The sequence below is a fragment of the Lagopus muta genome, chromosome 8 (genome assembly GCF_023343835.1).
Source record: "Lagopus muta isolate bLagMut1 chromosome 8, bLagMut1 primary, whole genome shotgun sequence".
NCBI classification, from domain to species: Eukaryota; Metazoa; Chordata; class Aves; order Galliformes; family Phasianidae; genus Lagopus; species Lagopus muta.
The window spans coordinates 5117454-5135185 of record NC_064440.1 but is presented as its reverse complement, the minus strand read 5'-3'; the positions used below and the strand labels follow the sequence as shown (position 1 = coordinate 5135185).

Genomic DNA, 17732 nt, shown 5'->3' with positions numbered 1-17732 from the left:
GAAAAGAAAGGAACTTTGGTAAAGAGACCTAGTTTTTCCTTGAAAAGGTAAAGTAATAGTGATGGTGACATTGCTAATACTGTATCCACCAAAGTCAGTGTAATTCTTGCAATGAAGAGGAAAATTAAGCCCAATGACTTCTTAACTGACAGAAATTTTTTTTTTTAAAAAAAATGATGCCGATTTAATAATTTCATCCTTTTTTTAGTAATAATACTTGCTTTTGGCCAGAAAAGTTTAATAGCAGCACTGGGGTGCTCACTGCTTCCACAGCCATTTTTAATACAACTTCTGAAATCTAATTTTGAGAAATTGATACAAGTATTTGTCACAGTGCATTGCTTTTTCAGTACCATGTGAGGGGGTTTGCCCAATCAGCCAAAAGCTTGGTGGTGTATATTTGCTTATTTACTAATCTACAGACCAATTTTATAAAGCAATCAGTTCCTGTGGAGAGGATCAGACAGAAATTCCATTATTTCAAGCATTTGTCTATTTCTGAAGCGCTTATGGGGATATAAATGGTTTGGTTTTTCACTGAAGGTATGTCATACCAGCACTGCAGGCTGGCAGCAGAGGTTACCACCTCTACACTGCTGAGTACTATGTTTCTTTGTAGACTTCTTACTGATTTAAGGAATTAACTGTTTTTTTGTTGAAGAGTCTGGTAAGCATCCTATACTTTGTATAGACTAATTTATGCACAACAAGCTTCTATTGACCCAGTACACCCTAATGACTCCTCCTGTGCTACTGTGAAGTATCACACCAGCAAAGCATGCATTATATGAGCTGAGGAGAAGCCATTTACTTGACAGACTAACGGCTCTTAAATAACCATAATGGCACCACGATCTGGAGTGTAAAGACCACTGAACTGATAGAAGTAGGAAAAATATTTATTACAAAGTCAATATGTTCGAACACAAAATCTGAAGAGCAGATGCTTGACTTAGACAACTGAAATCCACTATCCCCTTTCACCTCAGGATCTCAAAACAATTTAAACCTTTAAATGGCTCCTTCACGTTTCATCTTTAAGAACAGGAATTAAGCTTTAAAATCAAATGTAAGTGTATAAACCATGAGATTTATCCAGTACTTATCTCATGAACCTGGAAGTGTTCAAGAAATGTGTGGATGTGGCACTGAGGGACTTGGCCAGTGGCCATGTGGGGATGGGTTGGTCTTGGTGAACTTAGAGGCTTTTCCCAGCCTTTATGATTCAGTGATTCTAAATCTCTGCCTCTGGCCTGTAACAGCTGACCCAGCACTGCTACTCAATATAAGTTTATTTTAAAATAGTGTTTTAATTACAACATATGAAGAGTACTTGACTGAAAGCAATATGATAAATTGCTAAATAAATAGGCCTATAAATTAAGATAGGTCTATACATCCCACTGTTGTGGATGGGTTCAAGGGACCTGTATAGCTGTGGTTCACAGCCCTGAAAATGCACTCAGGATTCACAGAATTTATTAGTAACAATATCCAAATGGGCAGACACATATTGTGATGTGAAGATTTTCTATCTGTGAGTGTGTGAGGTAAGTGTTAACTTTCCATCTTCTCACTGTCCTTTTTGCTCATTATTTCTCTTTGCTGGCTATATTTTTTTCGAGAACTTTCCACATAGAAATTTAAACTTCAAGTGTCATTACTTCACTGAAACTAATTTGTCCTTATTATTCCTCATTACCTTTTATCTTGTAATTGCTCTTTAGAGCTTCATACAATCTGCATATTACATTCCTCTAAGTGTGCTTTAGTAGTCCTGAATTTTTTTTTTTTTTTATAATCAACATGGTCAATATATACAAACGGTAAGCACCAACCTGATTTGCTATACGCAGTAATTGGATTCTGCGTTTAATTACAGGTGGTAACGACATTTTAAGCACCTTATACAGGTGTTGGGGGGGGGGGAGGGGGGAGGAGGGAGGTTTATGAAATGTTAAGCAACATTAAGAAAGTCTGAGCTTCTGGAGCAATGCCAAATTTCAGAGGTGCCTTTCAACTCCAAATTGCAGTTTTCATGGGAGGATAATTATAGCTCTGGCCACCTGGACCGCTCCTGCTGGAGGCAGGCGGAGCGAGGAAGTACGGCTGCCTGCAAGCCATGCTTTGCATCTTCCCTCTTTATCCTTTTTTTTTTTTTCCCTTTTAAATTATTCCAAATATGTTACAATTTGTATTCTGATCCCTAAAAATACCGCGTGGCCATCTTTGTTTTTAGTGTGTGTGTGTGTATGTTGTGCTGGTCAAAACCAGTGGTAGAACGCATTGTCATGAATTGGTAATGCAGCTGAGATGGGGTGACCTTGGAAAAGATACTTGAATTATATTGATGGCCTCCTTGATCTTGGGGGAGTTTTAATTCACATATAAAATTTCAGCCAGAGAAAATTAGACGGAGATTTGTTTTGGAGCTAATGAGAAAATATATGGCCAAGAAAAGGAGTTGCCTTCTCCTTCATTACTCCTGTAATGTAGGAAAGTAACTTTTTCCTAGCAGTGGAATTTAAACCTTAACATGTCCAAAAATAAACTTCTTTTTTTTTGTTTCTTTCTTTTAAAAATACATTCATTTAAACTTAGGCCATTTAAAAAGACATTCTGTCATATTCAAGACTTGGATTTCTTTTATAGAAATCGAGAGAGGCAGCAGTTTCAAATGTCCTGCAGAACCCTAAATCAGTTCTTAATTTCTACTCCTTTTCTTGCCTTCCTACACAACCTGTGCTTATTAGCAAAAAAGCCCAAAGGCTTATCCTGCTTGTGCCTGCTCTGTGAGGGCTGCCCATGCTCAGCGGATGGGTCAGGCTGTGTGAGCTGACAGTCAGGGAGCTCAGGCTGTTCCCGTTAGAAGATGCAGCTTTATTTCTGAGATAAATCTTAGTTCTTCATCTCTAATAGCATTTTCTGGTGTGAAATCCTGGCTTTAGTGACGTCAGCAGGACTCTGAGGACATCCAATCTTCTGAACTGTTATTTAAGAAGCACATCATTATTCTGCTGTACTGCAGTACTTTTGCTTGCAAATAGATGTTACATCATATGCTGTTTGAGCAGTACATTGCTGCCTGTGAAATGTAAAAAGGAGCAGATATCTTAAAAGTACATTGCCAATAAAACTCTGAAATCAAGAACAGCTAAAGGTGAAGCTCACACTGGTACTTATATCTTGTTTGTCTGTACTGAATTAGCTAGCTGACCTTTCCTAACCATTATGATGTCTAGGTGATTGAAGTGCCAGAACTCAAATTTTATTTCTCCTTGTGGGACATCTGACCTCTGTCTGGATGTGTAGGTTTCCTTTACATTGTGTTTCCAAGATCAGGTACTTTTACAGGTACATGGCTCCTGTATTGTTAAATAGAAGAATGGAGAAAATCTATTCAGGGTCACTCAGAAATGAATCCATAAACAGACTGCAATGCTTGGAGCTCACTATAATACATCACATTGCTTCACTCTATGCCATCACAGCACTCTTCCTTCTCCATAGTCAATATTGGAACAAACTTCATAGAATCATAGAATCATCTGAGTTGAAAGGGACCTTTGAAGGCCATCTGGTTCAACTCCCCTGCAGTGAACAGGGACCCCAGAGCTCAACAGGTTGCTCAGAGCCTCATCCAGCCTGACCTTGCATGTCTTTAAGGATGGAGCATCCACCATCTCTCTGGGCAACCTGTTCCAGTGCCTCTAAGTTAAAGGAGCAAATCAACTCAGGTTCCAGACTCTAAAACTTTGACTTCTGGCTGCCCTTCCATGTAATGGGACTAACAATTGACAATCTCCATATTGTTACCACTGGCATTAAGGGAAATTTACACTGCCTTCCACTCATCTGTCATTTGGAAAAACTGAGGACTCTTTGGGTGATGTGCTCTGGGAAGATTCTTTTTTTACCAAATGATCAAAAATGTTCCCAATTTTTTTTCAGTACTTTATGGGAAAAAGATATAAAATTAAATGAAAGCTGCATTTAGTTAAAGAGCCGCTTTTAAATCCCATTTCTCCCATTTTAATGAGAAGCAGCCTGTAAAATATTTTGGATAAATATCTTGAACAGATATTTTCTTTAGGATGTGGAATTGCTAAGTAGTTTTATTGTCTACATGAATGCTTGGGTACCAGCATTTTCTCTTTGAGATCCTTATTTTCATGTTTAAAACTGCTCAGGGGTTTCCATGGGCTATGGGGTCTGTCATGAAATGTGCTGTAATGGTCTGGGCTTTACTCTTTACAAGCTGGCGGATGGATTACAAATAGGAAAAAAAATATATCTATATTTGGCAGAGAAGATTTTAGCTGTTGAAGTGAATTCCACTAACCTGTTGTGACATTTTGATTTCTGTTTTTGTTTTATGTTCTGCACAAATGTGTAAGTTTCCAGTATACCCAGGATGTAGAGTAGAGCACAAGTGATTTCTGCCTTACCTCTATGGGACGGACAGCTGTTGATGAGAAGGCACTATATCATCTCACTGGTATGGTGGGGGAAAAAGAAAATTGAATGGGAATTGTTCCCCAGGTCAGGGGCACCCTTGGGAAGATATGCCTGCACATTGAAAAGCCATGCCCCTACCTTTCCCACAAGAGAAAAATAAATAGTGTTGTCACAACATGGCAATTTCTACTACATTTGTATTTAATGCTTTCCCTTCTGTGCTCCCTTTACTTAGCTAGAAACCATTCTTCTCTTCTTGGGCTGTAATTATGAATGTGTTTTGTAGGTTTTCTCAAATGAAAAATAATATTTGTATTTAAACTTTATATCTACAGAAAATATTTTAAGCTATTAGTTAAAAAACACAGGTTCTTAGGTGTAATGTGTACTGCTACTCAGTGTGAGCTTTGGGGAGGTGGCATTAAGACATAACGTGCAACAGGCATGGATCATTTTACCACTCTTTGACCTGGTGAATGAGTTGAGAGAAGTGCCTTTTGTAGAGCCTCTGTTAAGTCTCAAAGCTGTCCTCACGTGAGTTATGCTGCAGTGAAGTGCTAACTGGGCACAGAGTCCAAATGAGGCAGCTGTGGGGTTACAGTTTGGGGTCTCTGCAGGGTGTGAGAGAGCACACCCTATTGCCTGGCTTAGCCTGAGGCTGCTCTGAGAATGCAGTGACAAACTTCAGTATCCTTAGGACAGCTCTCACTCAGCACTGAACAAAGTGGAGGCTGGGAGAAGAGGACTCGAGCAATGCTCTCCTCCCAGTGCAGTACCAGGGTATGTTCTGGGCTTTGCCCTTGTTTATAGTTGATGAGGCAGCAAGAAGACAAGGTGCCATTAGCTTCTGGTTGAAAGGTCATACTGAAGTTATTTTCCTTTAATCTTAAGTACTTCAACCATAGAAAAGCAAAATAAAATTTAAACATCTGCTCTAAGCAATTCCCCTCCCCTGGTTCTATCACAGAGAATGAAGTTAAACATTGAATTATATATAGAATAATTATTGCAAAATTGCTCAGACTGCTTTTCAGTCACTGGTGTCAATTCTCTATGTGAATGAGAATGAATTCTTCAGAAGTTTAGGAAAGGTAGGAAATGATCCTATAAATTTTAGTTTGCCATTAACAAGAAGCAAATGCCATTAACAAAAAGCCACTTAAATCAGCACAATGAAGATGTGTTTATTGTGAAGAGTATGGATAATCTTGTCCCAGCTAGTAAGTGTCTTGGGAGCACCAGATGTGCTGCTGAGCTCCAGGACTGTTTGAGATATTGCTATGGCTTATAGGTACAGACCTTAGATAGAAGCTTTCACTATCCTAAAAATAGGATAATGTCCAGTAGGCTCAGCAACACAGCAAAAGGCTTTCCTTCACATTTGGGATGGATGAAGGAGCATACCTTGTTATTTCAGCTTAGCTACAGAATTCTCCTTAAGCTGCAGGAACCTGACTGCGTGGCCGAGCCTTTGTGACTTTGAGCATAAGCTGATGGGGTTTGCTGAGGCAAGGCTTGCCTTTTGAAAGAAATGCTGGCATTTATACGTGTGCTAAGTTTCAAGTGCCATCAGTACTCACACTGGACTTAGGTTTATCCACTGAGGGGCTGTACAGTAAAGAAGAAACAAATCTAGGATAGTCACCTGTGTAATGGTCAGGTGATTCAAAAATATTTGCTTAATCGGGTCTATAGGTTCAGATAGAGTACCTACAGATAGGTTCTGTGGTTATTTTATGGCTTTGGCCATTTTACTTGTTCATTCTGTCATGTAATTTTATTTTCTTTTAACTAATACATTGTATAAAATTATTTTCACATTTTATTCTTTGTTGATCAGGGAAGAAAAAAAAAAAGTATCTGTACAGTGTTAACATGAATATTGACCTCAAGGTGAACAGGACCCTCTTTTTGTCAGAAACTTGCTTGTCAGCACGCTGGTGATAGATCAGATGTAAAGAAAATCACTTCTGCAAAACCAATTTGCTAAGGGACTTGTAAAATCCATTTTTAAAAAGTTACTGAGGCGAAAAAGCAAAGGACCAGCCAACCACATGTTTTGATCAGCTCTTCAAGGTCAAAAACTGCTTACTAATTCATCAAATATCTCACTGGTAGCACCGTTTGAAGAACAAACAACTCTGTGCAGATGTTCTACCTAATAACTCTAATACCATGGAAAGATGGCTAGGGTAGGAACAAACAGAATTTTTTACTTACTTCTGGCAGTGCTACAATCATAAGAGCTGTGGTCTTCAAAGCATTGGCAGCCCATGTCTGTACATTGTCCATTGCCATTACAGAAAGCAGGACAGCGGAGAATGGTAAGGATTTCCTCCTGGGTAGAAGTTGGCTGACTTCCAACACGAAACACTTCACCTCTGTGCCTCAGCACTCGTCTTTCACACTCATTTTCCAAAAGCGCTATCAGTGCCCTTACCCAGGCCACATCATCCTTGAGCTGCAGATCTAACATGCATATATTGATGGCCTCATCTATCAGTTTTCCCAGCAGAGACTTACACGCTAAGCCAATGGTGGAATTTGCAAGAATTTGGTGGCAAATCTCCTGAGCTTTGGCAGAGGTTAGGCCGCTGGGAGTGGGCCATCCCAGTGGGAGTTTTATCCGAATCCCTTCAAAATAATCCTCTGGGAAAAAATAGGCAAAGCTTTCCGTGTCTGTCTGGCTTGGGCTATGCAACGGGTGAAGGGCTGAGTATTCAAAGTAGTTTTCTTGTCTTTTTGGTCTCTGTAGTTCTTCTGTTGGCTTGGTAAAGTTAAGGGAACTGTTGTTTTTCATGGAAGCATGATGTGAGAAGGGTTTTAATCGCTCCTCACGGCTACCTCGCTTCTTGGCTGATTTAGGGAGAGATCTTTGATCAAAAGACTTGGGCGACCGTTCCTCATCATCTCTTGAAGCAAACTCTTTGCCTGAGTGAGTGACAAACTCTGATGTAACATCCAGATATGGAATTGCAAAAGTGTAATCCACATTATCGTAATGACAACCAGGAGATTGCATCTGAAAGGCATTCAGCGTCTTTAGCAAGGGCATGGACTTTGTGCTCTCCTTCTGGCATCTGCAGTAATTTTTCCTCTGCTTCCCCTCTGAAGATGCTGGAGTTTTGTCAAATAAACTCTTCCCTGGAGGTATTCTGGTTTAAAAATACAGCGAGATTAGAGGGAGGAAACTCAACAAATTGATCTACACTGCTAGATAAACTTTCTTTCCCAAAGTTCAGGAATATATAAATTCAGTCTAACAAAGTACTTAATAAAATGCTTAAATCTTTGTTTTCTTTAGTTTTTTATGCCCTTCTTGAGTTGTTCTGTACATTTTTGAGCACTAAACTGTAACTTTTTGGTAACAGATGCTTAAGTGCTTTGCTGGAGCAGTGCCTAATAGTGGGATGTCACTTTGCAGGACTTTTTCTAAGGTACAGGTTGCCCTTTGCATATCAGACATGAAATAAGACTTTGGATTCGTCTGGAGTGTGACTCAGATATAGCTTGGGGAATGGAGAATATTTCCTCTAAGAGTTGGATCTCTGTGTCTTTTTCTTTTTTCTTGGCATACTTCATTTCTGACCTCTAATGGCACTTTCTTTGAGCTTTTCTTTTGATACAAAGCAGTTTTCTTTTGATCATAGGGTTTGTATATCATGTAATGAAAGGTGATTTTTTTCTCCTTTTTTTTTAATTTACTACCACTTTAATGATGGATGAACTTCTAGAGAGTTCAGTTTGAATAAACAGCCATGATTGAAGTTTCTCTGGAAATTTCATGATCTTATTTGTGCAGTGCAAGAGGAATTCCTAAAGCTTCATAGAAAAAGATATGCTTCTTGTCTCAATAGTTGGCAGCACTTTATTTCCAGACAAATTTGAAACATTACCAAAAATGTAAATTATTTTGGCATCAGTTTTGTCTTGCAGCCAAAATATAGAGGGTTCAGGAAGGTTGAAAGCATTTGTCAACATTGTAAGACAAACCCTAGATACTGTTGTGGAAAGCAGATTTGGCTTTATACAGTTTTGACAATGTATACTGAAGATGGCATATGTGATAGGGATGTATGCCTTGGAAAGGCTTGAGGCCCTGATAACCCCTGTGCTTTCTTACAGGGAATACACTTCTGCAAGCTGGGAAGGACTTCTGCACGAGATAACTAAAGAAATGCTGCTTTTTCCTGCCCATAACCAAAGAAGATATGAAAGCAAATATTTCAAGGCGAATTGGATGCTAATAGAGAGTAAGAGTTCCAAAGAGAATAGTGGTGTTTCTGATTTCTCTATAACTAACTGCAGAAAGTATGAAAAAAAATATTCTATCTACTTAACATATATGTTTTAAAATTTGTCTCTTCCTTGTTCACGTGCTCCTTAGAGACTGGGAAGCTCTGATACTGTTTTATTGTTTAAATATTGCATCGGAAAGACAATGTTTAAAACACATCTGTTTTCAGCTGCTTGGGAAAGGAGGGAGCCAGTGAAAAAACTGAGCTATCAGATGGTGAGCAATCATCCTAGCTTCAGGTGCTGCAGAAAACATAGCGTGCTTAGTGTCATTTAAAATGAAATTAAAAGCAGCAGCAGTACAGTGACCCTCCAGGCTGTATTTTTTTATTGCATCATTTCTCCGTTGGTGGATCAGACACCGATCTAGTCTCTCCTGGATGTAGTAGTAGCCTTTCCATTGGCTTAGTTGGTTTTTGAATCTGGCTCTGAAGAGTCCTTGAGACTCCATCTTTGGCAGTACTGCAAAATTAAACTCATTGCCCCACTTGCCCTTCTCACATAGCTGCAGTTTCCCATACCATTCCTGAAGGTACCCTCCATCACATGTGCCAAGCACTAGTGCATTCCTTGCTGTTTTATAAGTGAATTCCTGTATGCTCTGCTCTGGCTTCTGATCTTTCAACAAACTTGTTTTGAACAGCTGCTTGTTAGCCTATCTTCAGGTAGGAGGAAGTTTGTCATTCTTGCACCAAACTGTTTCTCCTTTTGCCATCCCAGAAGCAAGCCTGATTCATCCTCATAATTTTAAAGCATTAGAGATGGCTGTTGATTTCTAAGTAGTGCTATGTAGGCTGGTTGAATATATCTAGAATGTGGTTGAAGTATTTGCTCATTTTCTGAGCAAATTTTCTGAGTCTAAAGTCTGTTGCATTTATTGTGTGCTAAGTTCCCATGCACGGATTAAGTGGAACATTAAGTTGCATACCTAGCTATCAGACTACAGTTAGGATTTGATCCAACTGTGCCAAGTTTTCACACACGTTCTTCCCATATTGAATTGAAATGACTATCACAGCACGAGCTGATCTTGAGATATCTTCACAAGTAAACATAACTGGCCACATCCACCTTATTTGTTTCTTATTTGAAAAACATACTTCATAAGCAAACGTACACAGCCAAAAAAAAAAAATAAAATTCAGTTTTGGAAACACCTTTTAGGAGTGTTTTGAGTTCAGAAATATGGAATTAAAGTGTGGACTCCTGATTTTGGTTCCAGACAATCTCTCTCAGGAAGTTCAAGGTTTTTGAACCAACCACCATCATCAGTGGAGTAGATATTAACTTTTAGCATGGTACATATATTATCACACACTGTCAAAATGTAACATTTAACCTATACTCACATATTGCAATTAGTGTTCAGGAATAAAAGAACAAGTGAAATACCAAACCCTTAATTAATCCCTATTGTCAATTATCTACATTTTCCACTGCAGGTGAGAACTGCATCCTTTTTTAACAGCTGAGTGGGATCTTAACACAGCTGTTAACTTGACATGACTCGTGAATATAAAACTTCTCCTTGGTAACTGCTGATTCTCATTGTGCTGACTGAAAAACCAGCCACCATGCTGCTTGGATGATAATGGGCCTCCAGGCTTTCCTTGTCTGATGAAGCTGATCTCTATTCCAGGTAATTAGGGGTGTACATAATGAAGTAAGTGTATCAGCATCCCTGGAATAACTGCTATAGGGCATCACCCAGCCTGTCATCCTTTCTCACTTTGTACCTCCACTCCTCTATGAAGTCTTCCTCAGGCACATTGTTCAAGTCGTTGTGACCGATCCCATCAAAGAGGCCACACAAACCTCTGGTGCTGTTGAAGTCACTGCTTGGTATCCTCACTGTCAAGCCCATTCCCCACTCGCTCACATCGGCTCGAACGAACGCTCCTGAAGGGAATAGGATCTGAAGGGACAGAAAAAAACAGTGAAGCCACTACTGAGCATTTTTAGGCAATTAAAAGTGTCCCTTTCTATAAATGAAAATCTCAGGGCAGAAACTTGGTGATGCTGGTGGTTATTTAAGATCGCTTAGATGCATTAACGACTATTTATTTGTGCTATTATTTAACTTGTTTTCAGTTCTCGTGTTGCTACCATCTGACAGTGTTACACAAACATAAACCCGCATAAGGACTTCCTTTTTAAAGCAATAATTAAATTCTTTGAGATTTTCCCACTGGTAGGTTACAAGATAATTTTTCAAGCGACTTCCATGACAATAGGCCACCCTCGTGTCTTTGCCAGGAAATCATTTCTTTTAGATAAACTGCCAAGTATTGAAAAACAGCTTTCTTCCCTCTGAAAAATCATTTCATTTTCCAAGGCTGGATTACCCAGAAAATGATTGTGTTTTAAAGTAGATAAAGCAATTTTCTCATTAAAGAACTTCTGGTAGGCTTATACTGACCTTTAAAAGAAAAAAAATGGTGAGGGTAAGACAAAGAAGTAGCTGTGCAGATAATGGATTTTTCAGATTGGTGGTCCAAACAAATTTAAAAAAAAAAAAAAAGGAACAAATCTGTTCAACTGCATTGTATTTTTGTTTGCTTGCTTTGTTTTACTAGGTAAGAAGAAAATGATTGTGAAATTGATCCATGCTGGGAGTGGGAGGAAGAGTTCTCTATCCGGATAAGTAACCTTAATACTTTCATCCACAATTAAATGTTACCAGTTAATTTTGAAAAGCACATTAAATGGTTGGAAACATCTCACTACAATGATTTCTAAATATCTTAGTTTTTTTAAATCACTCCTGGCTGAGAATAATTGATTCAGCCAAATAATGCCCATTGCTTTTTTCTGTATTTTTTTGGTCCTTTATACTCTCTTCCAAACCAAACCTACTAATATCTGTGAGAAGTGAATAACTTACGTTTGTATTTCTGTGCTGGAACCCAGATTTACATTTTGGCTGCAATAAATAACAATCTTATTCATTTGAGCTTCTCAGCCCTCTTTTCAACCAGGAGAACACTTTTGTGGAGCTTGAGACCTTGGCTGTATGTTTTGCTTTCCAAGGGAACTTAAAAAGCCAGTTGTTTTAATACACAGAGCAGAACAACTGCAGCTGACATAGTGTTGGGCAGTGTTTGTTTTCCTCCTTTTGAAAAACCTTTGAGTTATGTGCTTTCCTGCTGGGATGAGCATCTCCCACAAGGCCATCTATGAAATCCTTAAGGTCAAACCTGCTGTTTCAACCTTCTGTGCTGTGTGAATGGGTATTTCCAGGTGGATTTATTTTCAGAAGTCCATAGCCCTTCCTTTCCTGCTGCCCTTGGGCAAGGCAAACCATCTGCCAGGAGGAGCTGACCACAGCCCTGGTTTTCTTAAACCACCTGGATTTAAAACTGCTGGCAGGAACTCTGAAGAAGATTTTTTTGAGACCTTAGTTTAAAGAGAAGAAGGTGATGGGCTGCTGAAAACCACTGCAGAAAGGAGTGATGCTAAGCAAATGGAGGTACACTGCTCATGGTGGTAACTCAGGGACCATATTTGTTGTCTACAATTCCATTCAGATCAGGGCAGCATTCCTATTTACATACCAGAGGTGTCCTAATTTATTTTAAACACAAAGGAAATCAGTGAAACTTACCTGAGGTGCAAATGAGTATAGGGTTTCTTGTTGCAATTATTCTAGTAATAAAACAGTAACTGTATTGCATTCAGTTGCAAAATGAAATGACAGCTTGCTTTCTGCTTTTTCTCTATTCTGTAATTAACAGAATTTCAATTACTACCTCATCAAGATCTTTTCCAAGAGATTGTAAGGACAGCCAAACACACGCAGTCCCTGGCAGCGTTCTGGCTCTGCTGTGAACCTAACTTTACCCAAAATATCTTCTGGCAATAAATCTTGATGATAAAATTTTAGGATAAAAATTATCTTCCTGGCTGTAATTTCCCCCCTCTTCTCCCCACCAAACCCCTTGGTACAGCCCACTCTTATTCTTCCAGTGATTTCACTGGATTAGCGTGAAGAAATGATGCAAAATGCATCATGCAAAATTTGTTATGGTCAGATAAGGTTTTTAGGCAAATACTTTAAATTATAGAAAATGTTGCACGTTTGCTGCCCATTTTCATGGCTTTTGAGTGCTGTCTGTATCTGGCTAACATTGCCTTGCTCTTTGTCTAAGACTGCGTTGTTTTACCTGTGAAACTTACTTCAATGTCTACATCGTAAAGCTCTGAAACAAAATTTGCACTGTGGGTTCAGTAGTACCTAGCATGAACGAACCAAGAGCAGTTTGGTAAGCAGCAATACTGGCACTCTGATGCATCTCTGAGAAATTTCTGGAAATCCTTGTTTTGTTTGTTTTACAGTTGGTTAAACCAACGCTTCCACCAGCTTCTTCCCGTGTCTCATTTTCCCGTACATTTTGCTGCTGATGCTCTCATGGCTTCAGATGGATACTTTTCGCAGCAGCTTCGTTAATGATTCAGAAATATTAAACTCACGTTTTTAACAACGACAACAACGGGAGTACTCAAATCTCCACGTACTGTTATCTTTCTCCCTCCGTAGGACGTTAGGATTTTGACCTGTGGTGATGCCTCAGTACTTTGGATGCTGAGCTGCGGCCTGCTGTCCCGAAAGTGCCCATTGCAGGCATCCAGGCGGACGACGTCGCTCCCTTCCCATGCAGCCACCCCACAGTTGCAGGCAGTGGCAGAGTGGTGTCCCCCACAGTCCCATTGACGGACGTGCACTTCGAATGCCCGTGACGTGCTCTGGCACAAAAGGAAGGTGCCGATTTTATAGTTATCGTAACGCCTAAACAAGGAGAAACAAAACCAGGGTTTAGAGACCCATTGAATCCACATGGAGCAGATGTACGAGCCTTTCCAGCACCTGCCTTGGAAAGGCCTGGACGTGGAAGCATCTCTCCAGTACCATGAGCAAGATGATGCAGTCGCTGTTATTAATTGGGAGTGTAGAAGAATTCTTGAGAAAACCTGGTTGCTGTCTGTGAGCTGCTGCTATGGCAACGGGCATGGATAAAAAGGATAAACAATTGAAAAAAGCAAATGGGAAGAAATTCCTGCTCCCAGGACTTTAAAAATATGTTTTGGTTCTAACTGGATGCTGTACAGCACAATATTCTTCAAAGAAAAATCAATGCACAGATAACCTCATATGCGACTAACTACTAACTTTTTCTAGTCTGACTGTGTCTGGGCATTTCATGTGAATCACAGAATCATAGAATGTCTTGGGTTGGGAGGGACCTCAAGGATCACGAATCTCCAAGCCCCCTGCCACATGCAGGGCTGCCAACCTCTACATTTAATACTAGACCAGGGTGCCCAGGGCTCCATCCACCCTGGCCTTGAACACTTTGAGAGAGGAGGAAGAGCTACAGCTGAAAGCCCTTGAAAACAAAGTTGGTTCCCCTCCCAAGAATTTCATTGTAACCATTGCTTCCTCTCTAAATGGATTGTCAGACAACGTATTGCATGATGTGGAACAATCCTCTCATTCTTCTCTCTACGAAATTCCTTGCTCTAACTGAGCAAACCAATTTTGCAAGTGTTTCCCCTCTGCGCATTCCTGATACAACTTCTAAAATAGGACCTTCAAGAGCATCCCTCCCTTGTTCTTCTGTTTCCTCATACTGTGACCTCGTTTGACAGTTACTCTACCTTATTGCCATGTGATGTTTAAAAGTAAAGAAAATAGGGGCTGTATTTTTTATATATGTGGTTGGAGATTTCTCCACATAAGCCAACAGCTGCCATCTGTGAAAGCAGCAGGTTCTTCTGCTTCCTTTTAAGGCACTGCACTTAGTTTTAAACTTCATTTTTAGGAAACTAAGTATAATGGAAACTAAGTCATAAGCATTTCTGTTTTTTTTCCAGTAAAAACGAAAATGTAAAACTGAACATTAAAAAAAAAATCAACCACTAAACTGAATAACAGGATTATTTTTAAGCTATGTCATAAAAACATCGATAATTTTTCAGTCAGTGAATGCTTTCTGTACAGATGAGAAAATAATTTGTTGTATTTTGGCTCAAGAACAAAGAATGTTTAACATGCATATATCTGAATTTTATTTCTCTCTAGAATGAAAGCCATAGAAAAATATGTACCTGAAAACGCAGCAAGAATTTAAATTCCAACTGCTTTTCTCTGCAAGAAACCACATTTGACATTATACTTCATCTTGAAAAACTTAGTGAAGTTGGCCGTAAAATGATATGATATTGAATGGTTTTGCCTCATCTTATTTTCTAATCAGGTACATAAATCCTAAGTACGTTGTGCAGATGCTGCTGCTAAGACTGATTAGAATTAAGGGCAACATAAAAGATAGTCTTGTAAAATCAAGTGCATTTGGACCTCTACACTGGAAAGACTGGGAAGCCAGGAATTTAACAAGGATCACCTTTCTCAGTTTCCTTTGACCAGACGTTTCAACAGGAAGAGCCTAGGAGGAAGATGTTTAGAGAGGCTGATGGAAAATAATGCATAGAAATGGCTGCATCCAGATTAATCAGGTATATCTGGTAAATAAGATTGTATTAGCATATACATTCCAGCAATGGGAGTTATTTACTGCTTAATAAGCACTGACAGTGGAGCCAGTCCAACGCTATTGGAAGTCACAGTCCTTCAGTTAAGTCATGACAGATTGTACAGCACATAACAAACTTGTGATGGTGTCTAAATTGGAGCTTTCAACTGCCTTTGAATTACACAAATGGATAATTGAATGTAATCAGGTAAACTTTTGTGGTTTTTATACAACTGTAATTGTGATAATGATTCTTTGGACAACATTTGAGAAATCAAATTGCAGACTTGTGGAGCTAAAATCATGAAGTTATTGGAGGTCTTGCAAAAGGGGAGCTATGCATATTTTTGTGCCCAGGCACTATTGCTTGTTTCTGAATTACTTTTCATAGTGCACTTCCCATTCTGCTTCCCTAATTGCCTATAGTAAAGGGTGTACTGGATGTGGCTTCCTCCCTCCTCACGTATGTATTTTTCAAAGAGTGCATCATGTTCCTGCCCTGAGGTGAATTCATGTCTCAAATTGTGCACTCAAACCAAGGAAGTAAATAAAAGTACTCCTAAGTCTTTTGTTATGTCTGTGAGATGCTGTAGGAATTGTTTCTGTTGGTTTGTGATAAGAAGGAAGTACACAAGAACCTTACTATTAGTAGCGTTAGAATAACTAATGCAATATGCTATTGCCACCAAGCTATCTTTATTATGAATTCACTTGTTACTGGGGCTTCACCTGAAGTTTTTCCTCCAAAGTTTTGCTTATTTGTTGATGTTTATTTGTTGACATATCCCTCAAGACTCCCTCTTTCCTTACAAGTAAGAAGTACTTTACTCTAGTTATGACCCCAGGAAGGACTGGCTGATGCTGAAGGATGTCCTCTGATTCCAGAGCTTATCAGTAAAGACTGGTGGCGTTGTTCTCAGAGACTGTTGAGTTATCTTCAGCAGCCATTGGATCCTTGGGTAATTTCTACAGGCTACCAAGAAAGAGCAATACTTCTGTGAGGGCTGATCATGACCAGAACTTATCTGTGGGCTGCTGTAATGAATGCTGTTAAAAATGAATGCCAGCCACAAGCATGAAGCCTTACAAGACAGGGATTTGTCATTATGAGGAAATGGAGTCATTCTTTCTGTTACAATATTGATGGATGGGTTTATGTGTGTGAGAAATCTTTTAAAAAGTTGTTGGTTTTTTTAAGGTAAGATGCAATATAATGTGAATGATATATATAGTTTGCGAGGAATATTTCCCTCTTTATATTCTGCCTTACAAGGATTTTCTCCATATTTAGTTTTAAGCTAATACTTCACTTTACATTTAAGAACCTACAATTTATGTCAGGAAAAGCTTTTATGTTTATACTGTGCCATAACTAATAATGAGGGTTATGCTTTTGCTTTACCAGGCTTTCACATTTGTTTAATTTAGAAGTTACTTTACTATAAAAGGAAGAGCTCTCTCTGGATTTTAGCTAGTATAATTAATGCTGTTTCACACCGATGCACCAATATACAGAAATTGATTGTGCTCACATGAAAAATACAACAGATTCTTCCTTGATTTTCCATCTTTTCTTTTGGTCAAAGGAGTAAAATAATGACAAGATAAATATTTCTACAGAAGCATACCAGCCAGAAGCGCACCAGCCAGAAGCACACCAAAGGGAAGTGCTGTCATTAGAAGTGTGAGTTCGGTATTTCAGTTATGCAATGAACAACAAACTATCTTAGATGCACTGTGAGTTCAGTATGTCAAATTAAAAACCATTGAAAGTATATCTATAGATGTTACAAAATGAACTATTATTTGGAATCCCAAAGGTTGAATTTTTCTATTTTTCTGTCTGCTTCCATTCTTGCTTGCCTCCATTGTGTATTTTCCCTTCTCTTTGCCATCTTTTGGTGGAAAAATCAAAAAAGGTAAGCAAACCTATGAAAGGCAGGAATGTGTTTATGTTTTGCCTATCTGAGTAAAAAACACTTCTACTGCTTTGCTTTTTGCAGCGTTCCCTATTTACATACATTCTCTTGCTTTCCATATGACAGGTTTTCCCCAGGACTCCACAGAGAGAGGATGGAAGAGGTGCCAAAGGGGCAACAGATGGCCATCCTGCCACAGCAGCAGAGCTGGTAAGCTGACCTACAGGATGCTAGGTGGAGTGATTTCCCTGGGTTATATTGCTTACTGGTTGCTCTGCTGTTGACCTCAGAGGCAGTTTTGGTAGTTTCCCACTACACGCTCTATCATGACGAAGGGAAATGCTTCACATCCATAGCTCTGTGTCAGACTTTGTCTATAAACTGTAAGTTTGTACCCTGACACATACAGGTATTGCATTCCCCACACCCCATATACAGCGTTTTAAAATCGTTCCTAACAACATTTTTTTGGATAGGCACACAGAGAAGTTGCTTAACTGACAACTAATAGGGTAGCATAATCATTACA

General features: G+C 39.2%; 1 protein-coding gene and 2 long non-coding RNA genes across 11 annotated transcripts in view; 2 read left to right on the top strand and 1 right to left on the bottom strand.

Moving 5' to 3' along the window:
• LOC125696577 (uncharacterized) overlaps positions 1–13375 on the top strand; it is a 191408-nt gene extending 178033 nt beyond the window's left edge. For 2 of the 3 annotated variants that reach the window (XR_007378425.1, XR_007378427.1), the window contains 3 exons: positions 8584–8711; positions 10197–10393; positions 11331–13180. This is a non-coding gene — a long non-coding RNA (uncharacterized LOC125696577). Of the gene's footprint in view, positions 1–8583; positions 8712–10196; positions 10394–11330; positions 13181–13291 lie in introns of those variants that run through there. The other variant, XR_007378426.1, reaches the window with a different exon arrangement.
• Positions 1–17732, bottom strand: part of LOC125696571 (von Willebrand factor D and EGF domain-containing protein-like) — a 168961-nt gene that overhangs the window by 83948 nt on the left and 67281 nt on the right. For both annotated transcript variants that reach the window (XM_048952370.1, XM_048952371.1), the window contains exons 9-11: positions 13270–13540; positions 10491–10669; positions 6679–7613 (exon numbers count right to left, since the gene is read on the bottom strand). In XM_048952370.1, the coding sequence (XP_048808327.1) occupies positions 6679–7613; positions 10491–10669; positions 13270–13540 (1385 nt within the window). The remainder of the gene's footprint in view (positions 1–6678; positions 7614–10490; positions 10670–13269; positions 13541–17732) is intronic.
• The window catches only part of LOC125696575 (uncharacterized), a 51263-nt gene continuing 47129 nt past the window's right edge, over positions 13599–17732 (top strand). For 5 of the 6 annotated variants that reach the window (XR_007378424.1, XR_007378422.1, XR_007378421.1 and 2 more), the window contains exon 1: positions 13599–17413. This is a non-coding gene — a long non-coding RNA (uncharacterized LOC125696575). The remainder of the gene's footprint in view (positions 17414–17732) is intronic. The other variant, XR_007378420.1, reaches the window with a different exon arrangement.